This window comes from Macaca thibetana, chromosome 5, assembly GCF_024542745.1.
Source record: "Macaca thibetana thibetana isolate TM-01 chromosome 5, ASM2454274v1, whole genome shotgun sequence".
Lineage (NCBI taxonomy): Eukaryota > Metazoa > Chordata > Mammalia > Primates > Cercopithecidae > Macaca > Macaca thibetana.
The window spans coordinates 179,000,892-179,028,267 of record NC_065582.1 but is presented as its reverse complement, the minus strand read 5'-3'; the positions used below and the strand labels follow the sequence as shown (position 1 = coordinate 179,028,267).

The 27,376-nt window shown below is 49.0% G+C and overlaps 2 protein-coding genes across 4 annotated transcripts in view; one reads left to right on the top strand and one right to left on the bottom strand.

Moving 5' to 3' along the window:
• Positions 1-13,922, bottom strand: part of MRFAP1 (Morf4 family associated protein 1) — a 572,854-nt gene extending 558,932 nt beyond the window's left edge. The window contains exon 1 of the mRNA XM_050792233.1: positions 13,919-13,922. The gene's annotated coding sequence lies outside the window, so the exon portion shown is untranslated. The remainder of the gene's footprint in view (positions 1-13,918) is intronic.
• Positions 1-27,376, top strand: part of JAKMIP1 (janus kinase and microtubule interacting protein 1) — a 180,097-nt gene that overhangs the window by 115,130 nt on the left and 37,591 nt on the right. For all 3 annotated transcript variants that reach the window (XM_050792098.1, XM_050792100.1, XM_050792099.1), the window contains exons 4-10: positions 1,320-1,529; positions 2,009-2,128; positions 5,552-5,698; positions 6,983-7,123; positions 8,256-8,315; positions 23,053-23,181; positions 26,001-26,129. In XM_050792098.1, coding sequence (XP_050648055.1) covers positions 1,320-1,529; positions 2,009-2,128; positions 5,552-5,698; positions 6,983-7,123; positions 8,256-8,315; positions 23,053-23,181; positions 26,001-26,129 — 936 coding nt within the window. The remainder of the gene's footprint in view (positions 1-1,319; positions 1,530-2,008; positions 2,129-5,551; positions 5,699-6,982; positions 7,124-8,255; positions 8,316-23,052; positions 23,182-26,000; positions 26,130-27,376) is intronic.

Below are 27,376 nucleotides of genomic sequence, written 5' to 3'. Positions count from 1 at the left end.
GCTGTGGAAGAGGATCCTTCCCAGCCTCTTCCTGATGCTGGTGTTGCTAGCTGACCTTGAGTTCCTTGGCTTGAGGCCGCGTCCCTCCAGCCTCTGCCTCCATCCTCACACGGCTTTCCCCTCTGTGTCTGTCTTCTCCTCTGATAAGGACACCAGTCATAAGGGCCCACCCTGCTCCAGGATGACCTCATCTTAACTAATTGCACCTGCGGTTACCCTCTTTCCAAATAAGGTTCCGTTCTGAAGTTCCGGGAAGGCCATGGGTCTTGGGGGGCTGCTATCTAACCAGGACAGTGCCCTCACTGGAGCATCCAGAAAAAGCCAGAGTGGATGACCTGGGGCTGACACTTCCTCTGCATACTTTTTTTGGTGTGGTTTCCGCACTGTCACCCGGCCCACTGTATTGAGCCTGTGTCCCTTCTGACACTCCCCCATAGGAAGGCTGGACAAGACAGGGCTGGGGGTGAACTGAAGATTAAGTTCAGGTTTGTAGGTGGGGAAGCTGTGGTCCCTCCGAGATCCAAGCAGAGGTGTGAAGCAGCCAGCTGGTTCTGTGATTGTGGAACTCAGAGAGAAGTCAGGGCTGAGGCATGTGTTTAAGATCTGCTGCATCCGTGGGCTTGATACCATTGGGAAGGACCTGGCTGCCTTGGAGAGGATACAGAGTGAGAAGAGACCTGAACCTTGGAAACTCCAGGCTTCAATGACAGCCAGAGCAAGACAGTCTATAAAGAATATAGAAACTGGGAAGTGATCTTGGGGAGAGGGAACAGGAGGTCATGAAGTCAGGGAGTGAGTGATGGAGTCAGGGCGGGAGGACAGAATGTCATCTGGTGGGTTCGGTGGCCAGGAGAGCACTGGTGACCTTGGCAGGAGCTGTCTGGTGGTGAGTGTTGGGGAGCTGTGGCCAGGCAGGAGAGGGTCAATGACTGAGAGGGAGACATGGGCCTGGAGACGGAGAGAGAAGCCAACTCTGCCAAGAAGCTGAGCTGCAGAGGCGTGGCTGGGGGCTGGCAGTGTTTTATTTTATTTCATTAACATAAGAGAGACAGGAGCATACATTGATGTCAGTACGTGTGTCAGGTTGAATATATACGTGCCTTAACCCCTAGCTCTGTCTCCTCTGTCTTGGGGCAGTGACAGGGAACAAGCCCTGGGCTGTGGGCTATGCTTGCTCTGCATCTGGAGTTTACTGAATTCAGTTGACTCAGGCCCGAGACACTGCTTTGACCTTTCCCTGGGCTGAAGGCCCCAAGCAGGAGAGAGATTTCCTTGGTCACAAGCCCTAGGGCTGACTGCTTATTCTTTCTCCTTTTCAGATGGATGAGATCAAAGGGAAAGACCGTGTGATTCTGGCCTTGGAGAAGGAACTTGGCGTGCAGGCTGGGCAGACCCAGAAGCTGCTTCTGCAGAAAGAGGCTTTGGATGAGCAGCTGGTTCAGGTCAAGGAGGCCGAGCGGCACCACAGTAGCCCGAAGAGAGAGCTCCCGCCAGGGATTGGGGACATGGTGGAGCTCATGGGCGTCCAGGTGAGGGGCAGCAGCTTGTGCCAGCCTCAGGCTGGTCCCCCATCCATTTACGGGGCATTCTTCTGGTCAGCCACAGAGGACACTGAGGCAGCATGTATTCATTCATTCACTCATTCACTCAGCATTGGAGGGGATGTTATAAATTCCTGGATAAATTCCTGTTATAAATTATAAAGTGCTGGACACTGTGTGAGGGGCCGGTGCATGGTGGCCTTTGTAAGAGATGCAGGGTGGGAAGGGCCTGATCACAAGGTCCCCAGGAGCCACGGAAGGATTCGAAGTCTCAGTGGCCTTCTAGGTGGAGTCTTCCGCAGGTGTGCAGTGGCCTTGCGTGTTCCCCACCTTGCTGTGTGGCATGTGGGCCCCTGAATAAGGATCTCACCCATTATGTCATGTGAATTTTCTAAGAAGGCTCCACACAACTTCTTCAAAGTACATTTACGTCTTGACTTTTTTTTTTTTTTTTTTTTTTTTTTTAGGATCAACATATGGACGAGCGAGATGTGAGGCGATTTCAACTAAAAATTGCTGAACTGAATTCAGTGATACGGAAGCTGGAAGACAGAAATACGCTGTTGGCAGATGAGAGGAATGAACTGGTAAGCAGCCCTGAGAGACAGGCGGTGCCTCACAGGGTGCAAAGAAGGGGCCCCGAGTCCCCGAAACATGCCCTGCACAGAAAGTTAATGCAGAGGCCTTCTGGTTCTCTGAACTTAACTTCTTTCTTCTTTTTGATTAAAAATCTAACACATGCTCATTGAAGAAATCTCTTACTGCCATTTGTTTTTGCAGGAACTTATCTTGAGCAAACAATTGGAGAAGTTCCATGAGAAGCATGGAGAGGATGTTCATTGCAGTGTTGTTTATATTAACAACCCAAACCAAACCAAATCAAAAATTAAAAAACAAAAAAACCCGATTGTTCAATACTAAAGCACGGGGCATAGTGATCATGGAATATTTATACAATGAATTCTAGACTATCATTAAGATTGATGATGGAGACCCTATTTAACTGACATGGAAATGTGTTCGTAGTAAATTAAATGAAAAATGCAGTTTACAGAACAATAATACATTGTCATCATCTTGAATATTAGAAGTTATTCTTTTTTTTTTTTTTTTTTTGAGACAAAGTTTTGCTTTTGTCTCCCAGGCTGGGGTACAATGGCATGATCTTGGCTGACTATAACCTCCACTTCCCGGGTTCAAGTGATTCTCCTGCCTCAGCCTCCCAAGTAGCTGGGATTACAGGCATGCACCACCACGCCCGGCTAATTTTGTACTCTTAGTAGAGATGGGGTTTCTCCATGTTGGCCAGGCTGGTCTTGAACTCCTGACCTCAGGTGATCTGCCCACCTCAGCCTCCCAAAGTGCTGGGATTACAGGTGTGAGCCACCACACCTGGCTAGAAGTTATTCTTTTAGGTGGTGTAATTATGGGTAATTTTAATTTGTGCTTATCTATTTACTTTTTTGCATAAAATTGTATATACTTGTAAACTAAAACTTATACATTACTTGTAAAAATAATGAACATAGACTTCTGGTTAAAAAAGAAATCTCCAGTAAAAATAGCAATGTCATGAATATGTTTATATTTTCTGGATAAGAGCAAAACTAATTTTTATGTAATGGCAGTTGATACATCAACTTCTTGACAGATGCCTCATAACTTTTATGTTTATTCTAATTTCTATTATGAAGGGAAGTATATCAGAAGAATATTTGAAAAAAATGAGTGGTGAACAGCGTCAATAAGTATCACCTCTCCACAACTTTAACAGGATCAAAATAAATTCGCTTCCTTCCAGTATTTTTAAAGGCTTTTTTTTTTTTTTTTTTGCTTTAATCAGACTGTACATCTAATATTATGTCTCCACTCTTCATTTAAATATTTATAAGCTCATAAATACTCATGAGCTGCATAATAGTTTACTGAGTGGATTAGGAAAAATCATAGGCTTCTGGAAACATGTCAGATCAGACTGAAGTAGTTAAAAGTAGAAACTGATAAGTTTGCCAACGCTTCAATCTTTTGTTTTTTTTGAGGTGGAGTCTTGCTCTGTCGCCCAGGTTTGAGTGCAGTGACATGATCTCAGCTCACTACAACCTCCACCTCCTGGGTTCAAGTGATTCTCCTGCCTCAGCCTCCCGAGTAGCTGGGATTACAGGCACTTGCCACCATGCCTGGCTAATTTTTGTATTTTTAGTAGAGATGGGGTTTCACCATGTTGGCCAGGCTGGTCCTGAACTCCTGACCTCAAGTGATCGGCTTGCCTCAGCTTCCCAAAGTGCTGGGATTACAGGCATGAGCCACCGTGCCCGGCCTCAATCTTAAAATCGTGAGGTAACTACTGCTAGTTTGGGGTGGTTCTTACATGTTTTTAACGTTTAAATAAATACCTTGAAACCCACCAAGAGACTTTTTATTTTTATTTTTATTTTTTATTTATTTATTTTTGAGACGGAGTCTTGCTCTGTTGACCGGGCTGGAGTGCAGTGGCCGAATCTCTGCTCACTGCAAGCTCCGCCTCCCGGGTTCAAGCCATTCTCCTGCCTCAGCCTCCCGAGTAGCTGGGACTACACCGCCACCTGCCCGGCTAGTTTTTTTTTTTTTTTGTATTTTTTAGTAGAGACGGGGTTTCACCGTGTTAGCCAGGATGGTCTCGATCTCCTGACCTCGTGATCCGCCCGTCTCGGCCTCCCAAAGTGCTGGGATTACAGGCTTGAGCCACCGTGCCCGGCCGAGACTTTTTATTTTATGGTTGTGAATTGGGATTTTTTTCCCCTGCTGTGTATTGTTCTGCAACTTGCTTTTTTCACTTCATGGATCAATTACAGCACTCCCCATCAGCGCTTAGAGATCTGTCTTTGTCTTTTTACCGGTGGCTTGGTAGTCCATTGTGTGGAAATACCATGGTCTGTTCAACTCTCTTCCCAGTGGTGGATCTTTAGGCTGTTGCTGCTTTCTGGATTTCTGTGAGGTGCCACATGCCTGTAATCTCAGCACTTTGGGAAGCCAACGTGGGCAGATTCCTTGAGCTCAGGAGTTTGAGCCCAGCCTGGGCAACATGGCAAAACCCTGTCTCTAAAAATACAAAAAATAATTAACTGGGCACAGTGGTGCACACCTGTAGTTCCGGCTACTTGGGAGGCTGAGGTGGGGGATCACTTGAGCCCAGGATGTCAAGGTTGCAGTGAGCTGAAATCATGCCACGACACTCCAGCCTGGGTGACATAGTGATACCCTTTGTCAAAATGACCCATGTCATTTTACCTACCTTCTGTCTCAAAAAAAAAAATGCCATGTAGAAGATACATATGGGTCTTTACTGATTTTAAATAAAGGTTCAAGTCAGTAAAGACACACATGTATCTTCTACATGGCATTTTTTTGGGGGTGGGTAAGTTTCTAGAAGTAGAATGCATGGGTCACATGGTACATTTTATATTTCAACCTATACCATCAGAATATTTTACCTTAACATTTACAGCCTGGGGAGTAAACTCAGGGGTCTAGAGTCAGTCCCTTGTGTTTAATTCTTGGTGAATTCAAACCACCAATCTTTGCAAGAGTGCAAAGCATTCTTAGCACTTTCTTTGTGAAGGTGGGCCCATTGCCTCCTCTCTTTGGGCTCAGGTTCTTTGTCTATAACATGGGGATGGGGAAGGTGTCCCCTTCACATGTGGTGGCTGTGCCTGTAGTTGTCATAATATTGATAGATAGTTAAGTTGTTCCTAATTCTTTCCATGAAAATAACACTGGGGAGACTACCACTATGCATTCAGTTCTCACCATGTGCCTAGGATACAGGAGCTGCCATGATTCTCATTTGATAGATGAGGAAATTGAGGCTGAGAACTTGCCCATTGTCATGCAACTAGCAAACAAATGTGTCACCCAGGACACTGGCCTCAGAAGGGGTCCTAACCGGGTTGAGTCTCTGCTCACCTTGGTGCTGTGACCTTGGCCGTCTGTTGTCAAGTTGTCTGAGTCTCTGTACCTGTTTCCAACCACAGCTGAAACGCTCGCGAGAGACCGAGGTTCAGCTGAAGCCCCTGGTGGAGAAAAACAAGAGGATGAACAAGAAAAATGAGGATTTGTTGCAGAGTATCCAGAGGATGGAGGAGAAAATCAAGAACCTCACGCGGGAAAACGTGGAAATGGTGAGCTGTGGGCCCCTTGGGGCCAGCCCTGGCACTCCCAACTCTGTCTGGGATTCTCCAGCCCTGAACCTCCCAGTTCACATGTTCTGGGCCCCACCTGCCACCCACCTCCCCACGAAGCACCAGGAGCAGCGTCAGTCACAGATATCTCTCGCTTCTCTCCACCTGTCTCACATTCACTGTTCTCTGGGTGTTTGTGTCCGGAGGGAGTCAGACAGCTGCGTCCTTAAACACATCCCCCATTCTCTCTGAGCCTCTGTTTCTTTATGCATACATGGGAATGAAAATATCAACACTGAAGGATCATCAAGAGGATGAAATGACAGCATGTAAAGACCTCACAGGGAACAGGCCCAGAGGACACCCAGCATGTGAAAGCCATTACGATGATCACTGGTGATGCTTTGCAGAGGGGTTTCTCCTCCAGCTAGGATGCCTGGTGTTTGTGGTTGGGGCGGGTGTCTTGTAGCTGACAGTTTACAGAATGCTTTCAGATTCATTGTTCAGAGTAGTATCAACCCCCATTTTACAGCCGGGAAGACAGAGGCTCTGATGGCACACACGCTCTGCTGTCTGCACTGTAGCAGGTGCAGGGGTGTGTGTGTGTGTGTGTGTGTAACTGCTGTTGTGTGGAGTCCTCTCCTTCCCCTGCCTTCCCCTCCCAGCTCTCTAGGCTCATTTCAGATGTCATCTTCCACCCCCAGGCCCTGCCCATCCCTTCCTGTCAGCAGTGTGCATGGTGAGCCCCACCTTGGACTTGGCTTTGGTCTTCCCTGTCCCCTCTTCCAGCACAGGACAAGATGGCCACGTATTAGTCCATTTTCACACTGCTGATAACGACGTACCTGAGACTGGGTAATTTACAAAGAAAAAGAGGGGTTTAATGGACTCACAGTTCCACGTGGCTGGGGAGGCCTCACAATCATGGTGGAAGGCTGTAGGCACATCTTACATGGTGGCAGACAAGAGAAATTGAGAGCCAAGTAAAAGGGGAAACCCCGTATAAAAACATCAGAGACTTATTCACTACTTATTCATGGGGTGGGGGAACCGCACCCGTGACTCAATTATCTCCCACCGGGCCCCTACCACAACATGTGGGAATTATGGGAGCTGCAATTCATGATGAGATTTGGGTGGGGACACAGCCCTATCAGGCCATCCTCTCCCTCATCCTCCCATCCATCCTTCTGTCCCTGTACCCCTGAGCTCCACTCCAGCTCCGTCCCTCACAGACGTTGTTGGCGGCTAACCCTGTGGTGGTCTCTCTCCCTGTGGCTGCAGAAAGAAAAGCTGTCAGCGCAGGCCTCTCTGAAGCGGCACACCTCCCTGAATGACCTCAGCCTGACGAGGGATGAGCAGGAGATCGAGTTCCTGAGGCTGCAGGTGCTGGAGCAGCAGCACGTCATTGACGACCTCTCACTGGTACATCTAGCACAGCAGGCGCGGCTGCCCCTGGTGGGGGCGGCACTGGTGACATGGGTGTCAGGAACAGGCGTTGGCGCTCAGAGTGATGCTGCTGAGCTGGGTCAGGGTCAGGCAGTGCTGACTTTGGGAGTCACCAAGCTCACCCTGGTGTGCACATTCCTGCTTCATTCTGCCATCAAGCAGCCTTGGCTTAAATGAGATCACTGGAACCTGGGGACAGTTTCCATGGCTACCCTTTTCTCACATCTTCTCCCTGGCTTGCTGTGGTTAAGAAGCAGTGTCAGTTTTAAGGATGTCTTTTGGCCTTTAGAGAGTTGGCATGATCTGTTCCAGAGAAGACTTTTTGTTTGTTTGTTTGGTTGGTTGGTTTTTAGCTTAGCAGTTGCAGACTGTGAGTTTGGGCCCACAAACTTGAACCTTATAATCAGACCAGCACCTTGCTAAGGCTGCCTGTGTGAGTTTTGGATGTGCATATGGGGCATGGATCTATCAAAGGGGATTGAGCATGTCCTAAGCAGGTGGGGAATTACACCCAGAGAATTCCACAGCTCTCTGTGAAAGGAGCTTAGGCAACAGGCAGAGAACACCTGAAGGGAGCTTTAGTTGGATCTTAGAAGCAGAATGCGTTCTGCTCACCGAAGAGGGTGTGTGATGGTTCCATGTACTGGTCTTCAAAGAATAGAAAAGCTAGTGATCAAAATTCTATAAAAGGCTTTGATTATAATTGTCATGTTCATTTTGCCTGCCTCCATCTCACTTTGCCTCTTTAACTTCTCTCTTTCTTCCTTTCATCCATCCATCCATCCATCCATCCATCCTTTCATCCTTCCATCCACTTACCTATGCATCCATCTATCCATCCATCCATCTTTGCTTCATTACACGAAAGACTCAATACAGTTTAGGGTGAAGAATATATTTCAATGAAATAACAATAAAGTCAAAAGGTGGATAATAAACTCTCCCTGTAGCTCTCAGTTCAGAGAAGCAGCCATCACTTGGGCACTTAGAACTTGAACTAGCCATGCCTGGTGCGGATGGGCAGGCCCAGCTCCCTTTGAGAGCCAGTGGCTTTGATTCATGAGATGTGAGGCTGGCTGGAAATGCCAACCGTTGTGTTTCCTTCTAGGAGAGAGAACGGCTGTTGCGCTCCAAAAGGCATCGAGGGAAAAGTCTGAAACCGCCCAAGGTGAGCCTGCGATGGTGCACCTGCCCTGCCTTGCCACTGTGTCACAGATCTGCAGGGCAGATGGGCCGTGGGAGGGGGGAGGTTTCACAGGGGTCCTGAAGCGGACACACACAACTCGGCATGCCTGATGATGAAAAGCCTGTCATCGCTGTCTCTCAAAGCAACATCAATATGGCCGTGTCGTGCGACCCAGTTATTGTAATTTATTCATGGAAAACTTCCTGATGAATTCTCTACTTAGGCCTCAGGGTATATTCACCCGAAATTAAAAACATAAATACTTAAACCTTTTGAAGGATTTAAGGGACATTGAGGGTTGGTTTATATCAGAGCATATCCTGTTCTGAAAATACTCAGGAGCTTTGTGTTGTGTTGGAATCATGCAGAACTGTCGTCTTTTTGGAAAACACAGGTCTGCCGTTTCCTAGTAACAGCGTCTGAAGGAGCCGGGCTTGTAAAATTCAAATGCCCACATGGACCAATCTGGAACTGATACCAAAAACAAACAAGCAAACAAAAACATAGTTCGCCTTTAAACCCATAAACCTATTTTTTGCTTCCACAAAGACACAGGTCTCCTCTCCCTTTTTTTTTTTTTTTTTTTTTTTTTTTTTGAGACAGAGTCTCACTCTGTCGCCCAGGCTGGAGGGCAGTGATGCCATCTCGCCTCATTGCAACCTCCACCGCCCAGGTCAAGCAATTCTCCTGCCTCAGCCTCCCGAGTAGCTGGGATTACAGGCATGTGCCACCACACCTGGCTAATTGTTGTATTTTTAGTAGAGGCAGGGTTTCACCATGTTGGCTAGGCTGGTCTCCTCTCCTTTTTTTTGAATACAGGTGCCCCGTTTGGTTTATCTTTTGATCGAGATGTGGTTATAGAGAAATATTTCTCAACTATAAGGAAAACGGCTGTGCAAATGTGATAGTGAATGGCCAAGGACAAACAGTCTTGGTGTCAAGGTGGCAATAGGGAGTGGTGGGGACTGTGGCAAACTGGGCCCTGAATCCTGGTTGCTATAAGAAGGTGGACTGGTGGCATCAGATAGTCTAGTCTTTCAGGATAAATGTAAATCCTTATCTGTTAGTTTCCTAGGGCTGCCTTAACAAAGTACCACAAAATCAGTGGCATAGAGCCACAGAAAAAGGCCGGGCACAGTGGCTCATGCCTGTAATTCCAGCACTTTGAGAGGTCAGGGTGGGTGGATTGCTTGAGCCAGGAGTTTGAGATCAGCCTGGGCAACATAGCAAGACCCTGTCTCTACAAAACATTTTAAAAATTAGCTGGATGTGGTGGTGCCTGAAGTCGCAGCTATTTGGGAGGCTGAAGCAGGAGGACTGCTTGAGCCCAGGAGGTCAAGGCTATAGTGAGTCATGATTGCACCGCTGCACTCCAGCCTCAGTGGCAGAGCAAGACCCTGTCTCAAAAAACAAACAAACAAACAAAAAAAAAAAAAAAAAACAAGAAGGGAAAAGAAGTGTATTGTCTTAACAGTTCTAGAGGCCAGAATGCTGAAATTAAGGTGTCGGTAGAGCCATTGTCCCTTCCTCTAAAACCTATAGCAGACCCTTCCTTTCCTTTTCCTAGCTTAGAGCAGTTTCCCAGCAATCTTTGGTGTCCTTGGTTTGCAGCCACCACTCATGCTAGATCAGGTGTCCATCCTACTTCAGTGTGGCCTCATGATCATTTAACTACATCTGCAGTGATCCTATTTCCAAATAAGTCACATTCTGAAGTACTGAGGTTAGAACCTCAACCTGTCTTTTTAGGGGATACAGTTTAATCCATAACACCTTACTTTATGTGAAATTGAAGGACATAAATGTTGGATTTTAAATGTCCGTAACACTGTGGTCTGAATACAGGTTGGGCATCCCTAATCCAAAAACCCAAAATCCAAAATGCTCCAAAATCTGAAATTTTCTAAGCACCAACATGAGGCCAGGGAAATTTCACACCTGGTCTTATGTGACAGGTTGCAGTAAAAACACGGGCAAAACTTTGATTCATGCACAAAATTATTTAAAATATTATATACGATTTCCTTCAGGCTATGTATTATATATAAAGTGTGTATGAAACAAATGAATTTCATGGTTAGACTTGGGTCCCATCCCCAAGATGCCTTATTCTGTTTATGCAAATATTCCAAAATCTGGAAAACATCCAAAATTCCTTCTGGTCCCAAGCATTTCAGATGAGGGACACTCAGCCTGTAAAATATATACCTGTGGGCCACGTAAAATATAGCTATGGGTGCAATTTGGCTCCCAGGCTGCCTCCTGGTTGCCTTTACTGCAGTGTTCAGATAATGCCACTTAGAGTGGCCTGGCTCATTGATGATTTGCTAGGTCCTGGATTTGTGGATGAGTGGGTATTTACACAATCTCATTGAATTCTCACAGCCACCTCGTGTAGTTGGTATTATTTTTTCAATTTTACAGCTATAGAAGACATACAGATTTAAAATATAGAAAAAACTCAGAGAAAAATTAAATTGACAAGGCTGAGTTTCAAACTCAAGTCTGAACTGCGAGTCCCAAGCTTTTTCCACCAAGCCGAGTCGAACACGGGCAAATCTCTGCACATCGACCTTGGAAACTCAGAAATGGGTGGTGGTTTGAGTAGAGCTTGTTTATATTTATTTATTTGTTTATTTTATTTTTTGTTTATTTACTTATTTTTTTTTTTTTGAGATAGAGTTTCGCTCTTATTGTCTAGGCTGGAGTGCAATGGCACAATCTCGGCTCACCACAACCTTTGCCTCCCGGGTTCAAGCGATTCTCCTGCCTCAGCCTCCCAAGTAGCTGGGATTACAGATGTGCCACCATGCCTGGCTAATTTTGTATTTTTAGTAGAGATGGGGTTTCTGCATGTTGGTCAGGCTGGTCTTGAACTCCCGACCTCAGGTGATCCGCCTGCCTCAGCCTCCCCAAGTGCTGAGATTACAGGCGTGAGCCACTGCGCCCATCCTATATTTAAATATATACTTTTATAGAAGACATAGAACCACATTATAGAATATCTGGGGGGAAAAAAAAGTGATCTATCACCTGCGGTGCCTCCCCGGCACATTGGTGTTGCTATTTTAATTCATTTCCCCAGCTGGAACTGCGGTATGCACATTTGCACCCTGGATTTTATTTAACATTAGACTGCCAGCCTTTATCCCGTGATAGCTGTCATTGTAAACATAAATTTTTATGGCTACATAATCTGTGGAGGAGATGGGCCATAAACTGGTTTACTGTTCTGCGATTGTTGGGCACATTGCTTTCGGCTCCTCGGCACTACGAACGATGCTGCAATAAATGTGCTTCTGTTGACACAGACAGCTCTTTCTGGCCCAGCTCTATTTTATTCCCTGACTGTTGAACGTGTCATTAAGTGACTACACCATTATTTAGCTACCCTTTCCCCTCCCTTTGGACTTGCTGCTTCTGTAAATGTCGCCACAGCAACCAGCTTTTGTCTGGAAAGCTGTGTCCATAATCAGAATCGTTTCTATGCATCGATTCCCTGAAGTTGAAATGTGGCTCAGAGGGCGAGAAGGCTTTGACCAGAGAGCATCGCTCCCACCCCACCCCACTGCCTCACGGAAAAGTTGCACCATTCGGCACCGCTGCTGGGAGTGTGTGTAACAGCTGTTTTCACCATGGGACATACGTTTAAAAGGCACAAATCTAAAGATTGTGCAGTTTGTCCCATTAACGGGATGTGCTGTGGCATTACGCACCCCATAGAGCTTCCACGTGGGGTTTTGAAAATCCATTGTTGAGCCAATACTTTATTTTTAAAATCTATGTCAGAATGCCTGGAATTAAACAGAGGTTTCTCTCCCCCCATCTTCCTGATTGATTGATTGATTATTTATTTTTCTTTCTTTCTTTTTCTTTCTTCTTTTTTTTTTTTGAGACAGACTTTTTACTTTTGTTGCCCATGCAGCAGTGTAATGGCATGATCTCGGCTCGCTGCAACCTCTGCCTCCCGGGTTCAAGTGACTCCCCTGCCTCAACCTCCCAAGTAGCTGAGATTACAGGCATGCGTCACCACACCTGGCTAATTTTGTATTTTTGGTAGAGACGGGGTTTCACCCTGTTGGCCAGGCTGATCTCGAACTCCAGACCTCAAGTGATCCACCTGCCTCGGCCTCCCAAAGTGCTGGGATTACAGGCATGAGCAACTGCACCTGGCCATTCTTCCTGATTTCTGAATGTGTTTATGGGAGGAGAAATTCACAAAGGGTTAGAATTGAATCGTGATTTGCTACATTGCCTGTACAACGGGCAAGGACAGGGGCTGCGCCTGTCCTGCCCACTGTGGGCTGTTCACTGCCTGGCACAGAGGAGGTGTTGACTAAAATAGTCCCTAAATAGTTGTTGGCTAAATAAGCGAATGGCCTTTACTGGAAAAATGTATTTGTATGACACTGGATTGTCCCACAAGAACGGCGATGCGTGGTCACTTTAATGAAGATAGTCCTGGGTCATTAGGAGGCCGAATTTGGGGATCTGTGTAGAAACTTCCTGAGTAGGTTTAGGGTCTTTTCTATTCACTGTTTCCTGGGCCCACCAGCATTTTTTCTTTTTCTCAAGATTCAGTGTAGACTTCAGTGTGGACCAAGTTTTCTCCCATGTTCCTACATTGTTCCTACATCTCCCATGATCCTGGCATTGTGCAGGGCTGGATGGAATTGGTACTTGGATCCATCTGGGCCCGAGCAGGTTTTGTAATCCAGAGTTGCCTTTCAGGCCTAAGAAGCTTCTTTTCCTTCCCTACCACAGGCCACAGGCATTCAGTGCACTTGACTTTCTGTATCTGTGGGTTTCATATCCATGGATTCAACCAACCTCTGACTGAAAACATTCAGGAAAAAAAAATGGATGGTTGCGTCTACACTGAACATATACAGACTTTTTTTCCTTTTCTTTTTGTTTTGAGACGGAGTGTCGCTCTGTTGACCAGGCTGGAGTGCAGTGGCGTGCTCTTGGCTCACTGCAATCTCCACCTCCTGGACGTTTTTCCTTTTCATTATTCACTAAAATACAGTCTAAAACTACAGTCCTGCATTCCTTAACAACAGGGACACATTCTGAGAAATGCGTCATTAGGCGACTTTGTCGTGCAAACATCATGAAGTGTACTTGCACAAACCCAGATGGTCTAGCCTCCTACACATCTAGGCTATTCAGTCTAGCCTGTGGCTTCTAGGCTGCAAGCCTGTGCAGCCTGCTACTGTACTGAATACTGTAGGCAGTTGTAACCCAATGGTATTTGTGTATCTAAACATAGAACATGTACAGTAAAAACACAGCGTTATGATCTTATGGGACCGTCGTTGTATACTGTTGGGGACTGAGATGCTGTTATGCTGCACATGACTGGGTTCACAGGGCATCTGCATTGTATTAGGTACAATATTATAAATAATCTAGAGATGAGTTAAAGTGTACAAGAGGATATGCGTAGGTTATATGCAAGTACTGCACCAATTGGTATCAGGGGCTTGAGCAGCCGTGGATTTTAGTATTCGTGGGAGGTTCTAGAACCAGTCCCCCATGGATACCGCGGGATGACTAGACTAGTTTCTTTTTCCCCTGAAATGCCCCCATCACTCTGTCCCTCACACATGGAAGTGCTGTAACACTTTGCCCAGGGCTTTGCTTGACAGAATACTGTGGTGAATGCATTGAAGGTTCCAGAATTTTCCAGAAATCTGACAGCCCTATCTCTGCTCTCCAGCTCCTGACTCTGTGTAAGAAAGATCCTAGCAAACCTCCCTGGACTCCCTGCAGGAGGGCACCTCCAGTCCGCTCCCACACTCAAGTTTGCAGAAGATGCAGTCAGGGCAGAGCAGAGGGTGCCAGCCTTTGTCTTCCTGGGACATTTGTGTCCCTGAGGGCCATGACTCAGTCTTACTGGGCCTGTCCAATGGTCCCCTTTTGGGATCTCCTCCAGGGACAAGATTGGTGTCAATTATCTCATTTTCCAGGAAGCCTGCTGGTTCAGCGTGGGCTCATGTTAGCCCCAAGGGAGAGGCTGGGGGAGAAGGCTCCTGAGTGGTTCCTTGGGCCGTGTCCTGGGGACTGGGGTACGGGGCTTGCTCAGGACCTAGACCTCTGGCCATGTGGCAGTAAATTGGGTTGCAGGCCATTGAAACTTGCACAGAAGTTATATCATCTTAGAGTTCTAAGCATATGCATAATGGCTAAAAATCAGCACAGTTTACTCACACACTTTGGTTGAAGGTAGGACCGATCATTTTGGATAAGGTTGGGAAATCGTAGCCCCAAGCAGTAAGGGAGTCAGACCCTAGCTACTAGCTGGATGGGATTGGCCAAGTCACCTAAACTCTCAGAACCTCAGTTTGATTCGTAAAATGAACATTACATCCATGGGATCAAAGGAAGCTTCTGGTTCTTTGCTTGGTGCATAGCAGGTGATCAGGAAGTCAGAGTGTCTCCTTCTTCCTTTATCTTACAGCTCAATAACTTTCCTTTGGAGAGCCTGTAAAATGCAGATTCCCAGGCCATGCCCACACCCGCCTCCCCCACTAATTTATAATAGTGAGGTGGGATCTCAATGTCTTTTGCAGTAACCATTCTTCAATGGAGGGCTGTGCACTGGGAACCATCAAAGCACCATGGGAAGGAGAGGTCCTTTCTCGAGCCAGTGCATCAGGGCCATGTCCCCTCCTCCCCGAATGACCTTGGGTCTGCTGTTGCCAGGGGTTGGAGGATGCCTGAGGTCTGGTGGGTCATTTTTGTCAATGACTCTTGCATCCATTCTGATAGGACCTATCAAAACACGTAGGACCTATCTAAACTTGACCCCTATCCCCACACGCCTGAGGCCAAGCCTGCTGCCTGGTGGAGGGAAGGACAGGTGCTGGCAGCTGATTATGCGGTACCTTTGCCTGCCTGGGACACTCAAGTATCTTTGGAAAAAAAAAACAAAAACAAAGTCTTGCTCTGTCGCCCCTGCTGGAGCGCAGTGGCGAGTTTACTGCAACCTATACTTCCCGGGTTCAGCCAAATTCTCCTAAGTGGCTGGGGTTACAGGCACATGCCACCAGGCCTGGCTAATTATTTTTTATTTTTTTATTTTTATTTTTGTATTTTTAGTAGAGACAGAGTTTCGCCATATTGGCCAGGCTGGTCTCGAACTCCTGACCTCAAGTGACCTGCCTGCCTTGGACTCTCAAAGTCAAACATTTTTTCATCATGTGCATGCATTTTTCATTTGCAAGTTTTGCCAAAGCTACCTATTTTTTCCTTCGTGGTTGTTTGCAGTTGACCTTATTCCCAGGCTTCCTTCCCCACGGCTGTCACTGGTCCGTGAGCTCATGAAGGCTGGATGGTGCCCTGGGATCCAGCTACTCGAAGCTGCTGGCACAGTGCCTCGCACTCAGAGGGGCTAATAGTAGTAACTGTGTGAAACCAGTGGCTACTTCATGTCTGTCTTCAGGGCTGGCCTCGGTTGGTGTGCAACTGTGGGCCCTTTGCTGGGAGGGGCAAGGGCTTGCTCCCCCCAGCTCAGCAGTGACCCTGTCACCTGGTCCCTCCTCCACAGCAGCCATCAGGATTCATTTCATGCAGCTCTGATCAAAGGTAGAGAGGGCACTGGTAGCAGGACTTTGTGCCAGCCTTGCCAGCTGAGTGGCTGATGTAAACCAAAAAGTCTCTGAGGCAGGTCTCAATCAATTTAGAAGTTTATTTTGCTAAGATTAAGAATGTACCCTGGAGACAGATCTGAACCTTTCTCCAAAGATGATTTTGAGGGCTTCAGTATTTAAAGGGGAAAAGCAGGCTGGAGGGGAAAGAGGGAGGGTGTGGTCACATGACTGAATCCACAGGTTGTGAGAGAAAAGGAGCAGGTAGGGGAATAGTCCAGATTATGTAATTGTCTCATGCTCAGTAAATCAGCACTTTACATAAGATAAGGTGAACATGAAACTGCTACCTGTGGAGATGCTTAACCTTTTCTCTGCAGCTCTCTGCTTAGGAACAAAGGGAAAGGCAGCTTCTTGTATGGCTCAGCTTTCAGCTTAAGTTTTTCCTTTTGGTGTAGTGAAGTGGGATTCAGAGTTTTTATTTTTCTTTCATAGCAGGCTCCATGCCAGAAGCATGGGACGTCCCTCTGAGCATTGCTCCATGTCCCACCTGCTGGGGGCCCTTTGGTAAAGGACTCAGGAAGATGTGGGTCCTGGGGATAGGACACTGGGACGATTATGACGAGACAGGAGCTGTGTCCTGGACTACACCCAGGCAGCTCAGCAGACAAGCACACACACCGTCTGTGCCAGTCCTGGAGGCACTGCCAGAGGAGCCGCAGCTGGTGTGGGTGGAGCAGAGCTCGGGAGGCTGACCTGGCCACAGAGGCTGCCTGGGTACTTTGTCCAGGGTAGCAAACACCATGGGGACATCTGGCTCCCATTTGCAGACTTGGGAATGGACAGGGGCCATTACCTATGGTGGTTCTAGGTAATTTGTTCACACAGGGCAGGAAACCCCAGCGCCAGGAGTGAGCAGGGTAGTGAGTCCTGGACTCAGGGAGGAGCTGCTGCAGAGGCTGGGCCTTTAGGCACCTGGCCTCCTGCCTGGTTTCAGGAGGTGACTTCAGGCCCCGTGGGGAGGGGCTTGAGGCAAAGGTTCCAGATTGTAGCCCTGTCCCTCCAGGCCCCCGCTGTCTCAGGTCTGCACTGCCTGAGGCCAGGCCCAGGCGTCTCAGGTCTACACTGCCTGGGTCAGGCCCAGCTGTCTCAGGTCTGCACTGCCTGGTCAGATGGTGCCTCATTAGGAAACATGGCTTAAAGGGTAGTTGGCACTAGATTGAGTAGCACAATCGAGTCACACAGTTCATCTGACAGTCACTTCCAAAGGACTAGAGCATCATGCACTGTTGAAGTTGAAACATACATGAACTTCGCTATGTGCATTTATTTTATGAATTGCCCATTGCCCTTTAATATTGCTTTGGTATCTGTCAAAGTACAGACATTTTAGTTTTTCATGGTAAAGTCTGTCTAGTTTTTCTCCAGCATGACAGTTTCTGCTTTGGATGTTATGTCTGGTGACGCTTCTCCGAGAGATGGAAGACTCTCAGAGACACCCCTTCTGGGCAGGGGAATCTGAAGACTTTGATCTAGTTCAAAAAATTAGTTTTTCTGTTAGATAATGGTTTGTTTTGGCCTATAAAAAATGGTAAAATAAATGCTGACAAAAGGATGGTAGAGAAGCCAATGAATTTGGCGAGTCTAGGGTGCGTATGAGGTGGTCCAGGGACAGCAGAGAAATTTCCAAAACACATGAGGACAGGGGCAGCTCCTCGGTTTGATCCTGAGGGAGAATCTCTCATGGCGTTGCCATTGCTAGTGCTGCCCTGGGGGCCTTGTGATTGTCTGGGGACCCGGGGCCTGTGCCATGGTGTTGACAACAGGCTCTCGGCTCAGGGAGGATGGGATCTGGGAAGAAGGTCCCCAGAGAATAAACTGGCTCGGAAGCTGTCCTCTGTGACGAATGCACCCCAGCCCGCCCCTGGAAACCTCTCCCTTCAGCCCACGGTTTGTGGGGCCAGCATCGGGGCTGTGCCCTGGAGCTGGCTTCCCTTTTACTGAAGGTGCATCTTCTGGCACACTCCTGTTCTCGGGACTCTGCAGCAGACGGATCCACAGGAAGCCGGGGAGACACTAGGGAGGATGTGTTAGAGGAAAGGGGAGTGTGTGGGGAGAGAATTGGTGCTTTTTCCTCGGACTGGAGGAAGCCCTGAAAATGGATACCGACGAGGTGGCTTTTGCCTAAGCCCACACACAGGGGGCTGGCGTGTCTGCAGCATCGCGCCACCATGGAATATGCCCTCTTTGTGCTGTGTTTCTCTTTCTTCCTGTGTCTCTGCGCCCTGGTGTGCCTGTACTTCTCCGGCTGCCAGGAGATGACCTATAAGCATGAAGGTAGGCAGCTGGCTTGGGGTTTTGTTTTTTGAGGTTCTGTGGAGGTCCCCGGCTGTGACCGACTGATGCTCCCGCCTGTGACAGGCAGCTCTGTTGAAAATGAAAAGAAGACGAGAAGACAGGTGGTTGAGAGAGGCTGGATCTGGTTGAGGGGCTATTTGTTTTGGGCGTACCTTCTCTTTTTCCTTCTGGTTCGTTTGACCCGCTAAGGAGGAGCTCCTCTGTATATTCAGAGTGTAAATGGAGAAGACGTGTTTACTCTTCATTCATTTTGCCAAAACTGATTTTTTTTTTTTTCTTTTGAGACAGGATCTTGCTCTGTCACCCAGGCTGGAGTGCAGTGGCACAGTCACAGCACACTGCAGCCCCAACCTCCCAGGCTCATATAATCTTCCCACCTCAGCCTCCCAGGTAGCTGGGACTACAGGCGTCAGCCACCATACTCAGCTAACTTTTAAAATAACTTTTTGTAGAGATGGGTTCTCATTGTGTGACCCAGGCTGATCTTGAACTCCTGGGCTCAAGAGATCCTTCTGCCTCAGCCTCCCAAAGTGCTGGGATTACAGGCATGAGCCACTGTGCCCAGCCAAAACTGAATCTTAATCTGAATCTGGATTCATCTGTAAAAACAAGTCCACAAGAAGAGGCTTTGGTTGCAAGGAACATGGAAGGCTAGAGGAATTACCTTTTTACTCAGTAGATGGGCTCAGAATGAGCAAATCATGGACATTTTTGCTTCTAATGTATCTCTTGTGAGGAAAAACCCAGAGACTCTTAGAAGAGTGGAGATACAGAAAAATGAACGGTGTCTTTCATGTTTGCCATTTTTTTTTAAAGTGCAGTGTGTGCCAATCATGAGAGGAAACAATGTTTTCTAGGTGGTTCTCCCCTCATTCCTTGAGAAGCAGGTGGTGAATTATTTCCTGCATGTGTGGAAAATGCAGAGCAAAACCAGTTGCATTGCCTTCAAGGAAGACGGCCACTGTGTTTTCACTTTAAACATTAATGTATCTTTTCTATTTTTTGTTAATAAAGGCACAAATATATCAAGATATCGAGTACATGCAGGCTTCCTGTGTAATATAATCACTCAACGAAACTTTTCTCTAAAGGAAACAAACTAACCCAGTGTTATAAAATGTTACAAAAAAGTTAAGGCCGGGAGTGGTGGCTCATGCCTGTAATCCCAGCACTTTGGGAGGCCTAGGTAGACGGATCACTTGAGGTCAAGAGTTTGAGACCAGCCTGGCTAACATGGTGAAACCTTGTCACTACTTAAAACAAATATATATACACACAAATTAGCCAGGTGTGGTGGCACGCACCTGTAATCCCAGCTACTCAGGAGGCTGAGGCAGAAGAATTGCTTGAATTTGGGAGATGGAAGTTGTAGTAAGTTGAGATTGCGCCTCTGCACTCCAGCCTGGGCGACAGAAGGAGACTCTGTATCAAAAAAAAAAAAAAAAAGAAAGAAAAGAAAAGTTAAAATGTTTTTTAAAAATACTCTGCATAAAAACCTGAGGGGTTGGGTCCCAGACAACCCCTTGCTGCTATAGGAACTCTGTGTGTGCTGGGCCTGGCCATGGATTCCTCTCCATTGCGGCAGGGTTCAAATTGGACTGCCGTTTTGTGTTTGGTTTCTGCCCTAAGAGCTGCTTCCTCTTTCCCTCAAAGCAGCGTAGTTCCGTGGAGTCTTGGTCTCTGGGGCCATATGATATGATACTGTCAGGGGCTCCACTGCGTCTGAAGTTAGGCTGTTTGCAAAGGCTGCTCTACTTTAAACACAGGCGGCAGCATCGGTAGTTAATGCCCTGTATTAGGGCTTGAGAGTTCAGTCCTTAACTAGCAGTCCTGCAGGGTCTTTGACAGCATCAGTAGTTAATGTCCTGTATTAGGGCTTGAGAGTTGAGTCTTTAACTGGTCCAGTCCTGTGAGGCCTTCACAATGGATCGTCCTAGGTAATTGAACACTGAGTCATTACCCCCAGGAGGGCCCCTGACGCTGACGTGGATGGTCACAGCCCAGCAGTGTGTCCTAAATGTTTGGAAAGTGTGTGACTTGAGGATGCTTCCTGGGCTACAGCAACAAATAGACCCATCCCCAGAGGCCTTGCGATTAGTGGTGTTTGCAAGAAATAAGGTCAGCTCAGCAGCTGCTCAGAAAAATGTGGAACCTGGAGCTCAGGGGGATGACCTGTGTGTGCAGAAGAGCTTGAGTGCTGCAGATGCATCACTCCTGTGGGTGCCATTGTCACCATGGGGTGGCACTACCACTGCTCTCTAGAGCCCGTTGGAAGAGTCCATGATGCCTGAAGTCAGGTGGGCTTCCCATCGGGAGGGGAGATTTGAGTAGATGATCGTCTCCAGCCTCTGCAAGGAGAGAAATGACATTGAAGTCGATGGTGCCCGTAGTCCTCACGTACCTGCCAGTGAGACTCATCTGGGGCATGTAACCACATGGTGCCCAACTGATGCCAGCTGTGTGAATGAATGGAAAGGGTGTCATGTGCAAAACAAAATCTGTTTGTGGATAGATAAACTAGTGTGGCTTTGAGTTCATTCACCCTGAGATACAGTCAGGAACAAAAGGGCCAACCCCCTGCCTTCATGGAGCTTCCATTTCAAGGGGTCGGGGGAAGACCATCAGTAAACACAATAGCTTGCTAGATCTTACGTCAGGTGGGAGACATGCTATGGAAAGGAATAAAGAAGGAGGCCCAAGAGGCTGGGGTGGGGATGAGGCAGGAGGGACCTGGGCATGGTGGCCAGGAAGCCTTTTCTCATATGATTGCATTTGTGCAGAGACCTAAGGGAATCTAGGGAAGGAGTCATGTGGATTCTGGGGAAAGTGTCTCGGAGTGCAAAGGCCCCGTGGCAGGCATGTGTGGGGTGCAGGATTGGAGAGCAGGAGGAGAGGAGAAGAGAAGGAGGGAGAGATGATGCCAGGGCAGGATGGGAGGTAGATCCCGCAGGGCCTTGCAGACCACTTGTAGCCTGCATGGATGTTGGTGGTTTTAATAATTCCAGACAGAGATATTGGTGGCTGGGACCAAGATGAAGGTGCCAAGGAGAGAGGGGGTCAGAGGGCTGGATTTTGAGTTGAAGGTAAAGTCAACAGCGTTTCTCCCAGAAAGGGCAGGCATGACAGGTGAAAAGAGAGAGGATTCCTGGGATGGGGGCCTGAGCAACTGAAGCATGAGCTGCTGCTGCTGCTGGACTCAGGTTAGATTGTGGGAGGCATGTTGTCAGGGGTAAGTCACTGCCCACTAGGATTCCACAATGCCATGGAGGACGCAGCTGACATATGAGTCTGGAGTTTGAGGGAGAGGCATATTCCCCGTGCATATTAAAAAGCAAGGAGGAATATGGGGGTTGGGGGATGCAGTGCGCAGAAAGACAGGTGCCAAATGCAAGAACGTTCTGGGTGACGTGTGGTGGTGGATGCCTCCCTTGAAGCCCCTTCGGAAACTGTGTAAGGTGACAAGGATGTCCCTGCATCTTCCCTGCCTTATGTCTAAATTATTTCCTAATCACATTATTAACTCTGGTGCCAGTCACATTTTTCTCACATTTATAGTAAATTTGAGTAAAACACACGGGCGGGGAGGGGCCCTTAGTATGTGGGGAGTGCCTGGCTTTTCTCTGTGGGTTGGGGAGCTCTGGGTGAAGCCGTGTTGTGGGTGAGCCAGCAGAGCCTCGGGCTGGGCTCTGGAATTTAGTTTTGATTCCTTCTTTATGGTCTGAAAAGCATTCATTGATTGTAAAAACAAATAAAAATCCTTGTCAGGGGCTGTTTGGGAAAAAAACAAAAAAGCTATGTTCCTAAAATAAGGGACACTGATCTGGCGATTGTGGGTCAATGTCTGCAGCCCCCAGGGGATGGGTGCAAGCTCCTTGGGGCAGGGACCTGGCCTGGTTTTGATCCTGTTGTATTCCCCAGGCCTGCCCCCATGTCTGGCCCATAGAAGGAGCTTTGCCAGTGTTTGCCGAGTGAGTGAATGAATGGATAGACAGATGAATGAAGCCCCATATTGTGTGATATTTGGAGTGGGAGAAGTGCCAGCAGGGTAACTCAGAGGCCGGCATATAGCGCCTTACGATTTGTCTCTGGATCTGAGTGATGGGCGCGTGAAGGTCTATTACACGATTCCTTCTCATTCTGTGAATGTTCCCAGTTTTCTATAGTAAGTTAAGCAGAGATTGTCTCTTAATGTAGGTCTGGCTGGGACTTGGGCCATGCATTTGCCATGCTATTCAGAGCACTGGGACTGTGGCTGGGCTCTCCACTCCTTCAAGTTGTTGCCCCCTCTGGTATCCATCTTCATCCAGTTCTTCTCCTTGGAACTTGACATCTCCCTGGGCCCTGTCCCCCTTCTCGTTGGTACAGCCAGTGCGCTGCTCATGGAGCGTGACAGAGTGCTGGGCTGCTTTCTGGGCACAGGGCACGCATGGCCCCCTTTTGTGCTCACAGGTGTGGTGGCGTCTCACTCCATTTGTTAGAGAAGGAGCTGGCACTCCAGGGGCCAAGTGGCTTGCACAGGTCTACAGCTGGAGAGCCAGGGCCAGGGCCAGACTAGCTTTCTCGGGCTGCAAACCCTAGGGTCATCTGCCACCTGCTGCCACCTTTTATCCCACCCAGTCAGTTACAAAGCCCACCAACAGCATCTTGGAATGCCCCAGTGGCCCAAATATGAATCGTTGCCCCCCTGCATTGGCATGCCCACGACCAGGGGCTGGTAGACTCTGGCAATCCTCAGTCATTGCTAACATCATACAAATTGCATTTTACAGAAGCATGTTGTGGAGACATTTTTTGGATTTGATGAGGAGTCTGTGGACTCAGAAACATTGTCCGAAACATCCTACAACACAGACAGGACGGACAGGACTCCAGCCACGCCTGAAGAAGACTTGGACGATGTAAGCAAACCTGAAGAGGGAGTGAGACCTCACCCCAGATGCTCTCGGGGTGGCACCTCCTGCTTTTGGTGGTTGCAAGTTTCGCTCCCTTGCCTGTAGTTCTGAACCCCAGATGACCCATTCTTACCAGTGCATTATCAAAGCCAATGGCGTGAAGGGAAGGCGAACCCCGCGGCCGTGGGCTCCATGAATGGTGATGGGAGGGCAGCACGTGGGGACCCTTTCTTTCCCCGGCACTGATTTCCCCACCAAGGAAATCTGTGTCTGCCAAGTTCAAGCTGGGTCACTGCGGAATGTCACCTTGGGTTTCCTCACCATTTGCAATTAAAACTGCTGCACAATGGTCTCTCCCTGGTCCCCACACATGTGTGCACACACGCACACACGCACACACCGCACACACGCACACACGCACACGTGCACGTGCACACACACGCGCACACACCGCACACGCGCACACACCGCGCACACGCACGCACGCGCACACGCACGCACACGCGCGCACACGCGCGCACGCGCACACGCGCACACGCGCACACACCGCACACGCGCGCACGCCGCACACACGCGCACACGCCGCACACGCGCACACGCGCACACACGTGCACACCGCACACACGCACCGCACACATGCGCACACACCGCACACACCGCACACGCACACACGCACACACCGCACACACCGCACACACCGCACACACGCACACACCGCACACACCGCACACACCGCACACACGCACACACGCACACACGCACACACCGCAGGGCAGAAACGGCATCATTGTTTTTTGACTAAGATAAAGTATATAATCCAAAAATATATAAAGAAGAAAGTGAAGAGCCCCTGAAGTCCCATCACCCCAAAGTCGCCACCTCACCCTGTCCCGACCACCTGTGCCCATGGGTGCATAGCCAGGTTCTTGAGCGAAGTGGATTCACGAGGGGGCAAAGACCAGCTTTGTTCCCACTCACCTTCCCCAGGTGAATTCTTTCAGGCGTGCTGATGACATCTCAGGCAGACCTTGTGGGCTACTATGCCTTCCAGTGACAGGAATAGTCACATTTGATTAATTTCCTAAACTGTAGACTTCATTCAGTGCAGACCTTCCCCTTGCTCCCTGCCGGGGCCTGTGTCAGGCTTGGCTGCTGTTTCCCTAGCTCGCTCTTCTGCCTCTTCCCATGCAGGCCCCTGGTGGCTTTTTCTGAGCCCAGGGAAGGGCAAGAGTGGGAAGGGGGTGCGGATGTGCTGGGGTAGCTGGCCCTCAGGGCAGTGCCCTCTGGCAGGGGCAAGTGGATTGTGCTGCCTCTTGGGGGAACACTTTTCCAGGTCTCCACGAGCTCCGCTTGCTGTGCTGCACCCCACAGCTTCCTGGTGAGGGACTGGGCACTGCAGCTCCTCGCGCCCCAATGTCCCAAGACTCTGAATGGTCCGCCTCCCACACACCTCTGCTCGTTGTCCTCGTCCCCTCCTGGCGGACTTTTCTGTGGAATCCCATCTGGAATGAGTTCTAGGCTGCTTTCCTCCCATGGGTCTATTTGCCGTAGGAAAATGTGGCAAGTGCTGTGGGTGCTGGCACATCCGACCCCAAGGTGGCCCTCTCCTTGCTTTTCCATCTTGTGCCAAAACTCTAGGGGACACGTGTCACCTCTGCAGGTCGTCCCCTTGACATCCCTTCTCATGCTGAGACAGACACACCATCCTCCCCGAGAGCCCAGCAGCCTCAGCCCAAGTGCCGACTGGAGGGAGGGGCCTGGCCGGTGCTGGAGACACACCACAATCCATCAGCCTGTCCTGCACAGGGGTCTGGACTGGGCTACTCAGCCTTTAGGGTCTTGTTCTCAGCCATGGGCCTTTTACGTTTAACTTAAAACAGGACGCGTGTTTTCAGTTTGCTTTTTCCCAGCCAGTGATACGTAATAGGCATCTTTCAGCGCCAGAACAAGGGATTGCCTCCTCCTCTCTCGTGGCCATGTGGGGCTTTGTCTTGGATGAGCATCACGCACTGATGGGGGATTTATGCTGTGTCATTTTCCACACCTGTGAACCGTGCATGGAGCTCCATCGTATTTGTGTCTTTACACACTTACGTGGCCATCTTCCTTTTTTTTTTTTGTGGAGACGGAGTCTAACTCTGTCGCTCAGGCTGGAATGCAGTGGCATGACCTCAGCTCACTGCAACCTCCACCTCCCAGGCTCAAGGAATTCTCCTGCCTCAGCCTCCCGACTGGCTGGGATTACAGGTGCCCACCACCGTGACTAGCTGTTTTTTGTATTTTAGTAGAGAGGGAGTTTTACCATGTTGGCCAGGCTGGTCTCGAACTCCTGACCTCAGGTGATCTGCCTCAGCCTCCCAAAGCGCTGGGATTACAGGCGTGAGCCACCATGCCCAGTCTTCTCTTTAGGATAAATTCCCAGAATGGGAGGTGCTGAGTGGGAGGCGTCACCCTTTACAATGGGGACCTTTGCTTCTGGAGTTGGGGCTGGTTCCATGGTATCAGCCCTTTCTCTCCCACCTGTTGCCACATAAGTCAAGTGATTCCTGTGGGTGGGAGCTCCTGGGAGGAGCGCTGATGACTGAGGAGGTGCCTCCTCCCGGCAGCCTTTTCCTCCAGTCCCTAGTTGCTTCCTGGCAATGCGAAGCTCCTTAAGTACCTGTTGGCAGCACTGTGAGATGTGGCCGTTTGATGTTGCCTAAGTTGACCCTGGCACTCAAAGCCACAGCAAGTGTTTGATTATTTATGTTTATTATTAAAATCAATCATCAATCATTTATTATTGTAATTATGCACTTATTTGTTTTCTTCTCTGTTATGGGAAGACCACAGCCCGCGAGGAGGCTGACCTGCGCTTCTGCCAGCTGACCCGGGAGTACCAGGCCCTGCAACGTGCCTATGCCCTGCTCCAGGAGCAGGTGGGGGGCACCCTGGATGCTGAGAGGGAGGCCCGGGTGAGTGCAGCCAGCCTCAGGGCTCGAGGGAGGGGCCCCAGATCATGCAGGTCCTTTCCAGAAGTGTGACATACCCTGGCTTGGACACTCAGAGGGCATTCTGAGAGGTGGTGGGGAACCCAGAGCAAGGTCTTTGCTGTGGTGACATTCTAGATCCCTCTCTGCATCCTCGGTGTGATGTCAGGAGCTCTGGAACGCTGAGCTGTTAGAGGAAGCAACGCTACACATCACCCGTGCCGTCTGTTTGGAGGAGAGCATGTGTCCAGAATTTAAGACTAAGTGATGAAATCACAGACGTGGTCGGCTTGCGGGCTTCAGGCTCCTCTCCCTCCAGGGCTGCGAGACCCCGCCCTCCGGGACATCCACCAGAACACTGCAGGGACTTTGGGGTGCTCCCCAGCCACCAAGGCACTCTGGGCCCTGTGGCCACCTCAGTCCAGGACACGCCATTCCTCAGGCTGGGCTGAGCTCTGCCTTCTGGAAACCTCCACCCGCTGGCCCTTCTCCCACCTTTGGGAGTCACATAGACTGGGTCCTGCTCTCCCTTCCTCCTGTGAGTGTGGGGTACTCCCGGAGAGCACACACGTGCTTCCCTGCATCCCCTTTCCCATCTCACCCCCACACTGGTCCCCTGAGGCAGGGGGAATTAACCTCATCTTCCAAATGAAGAAACAGGCTCAGAACTGAGCAACTTGCCCCCAAATGCCCAGATGGTACCTAGCAGAGCTGGGAGTCGAGGCCAGGTTTCTTGGACTGAGGGCCTGTGCTCTTTTTCAGAGCCCTGTTTGGGAATTCCACAAAGGGATGGATTTTGGTGGTCTTAAAGGTGATGGGCCAGAATGGGACATTGCCTGGCAGATCTGATGGCAAAGGCAGAGAGGAGAGGCCATGCCCACATGGAGCTTCTTCCAGGGGCAGCAGTGACCCTGTGTGGGGGGAGCCAGGAGTAAGGGGGAGCCAGGAGTAAGGGGGAGTCAGGAGTAAGGGGGAGTGAAGTCAGCAGGGTAGGAAGCTTCTTGTCCCACCGTAAAAGGCCCAGTCTTTATCATCTAGGTCAGAGGAGGGAAACTGTGAGGCTTTGTGTGGGCGGAATCATTTTTGTTTTGCTTTTTAAATTTCGTCTACTTGCCAACATTTAAAAGTCAAGAGATTCCATAGAGAAATCCAGGTTTGTGACCTCTCTTGAAAGGTCAGAACGTCTGGCAGCAACAGGCATCCCATTTCATGTGGCTGCTGCTGAGTGGCAG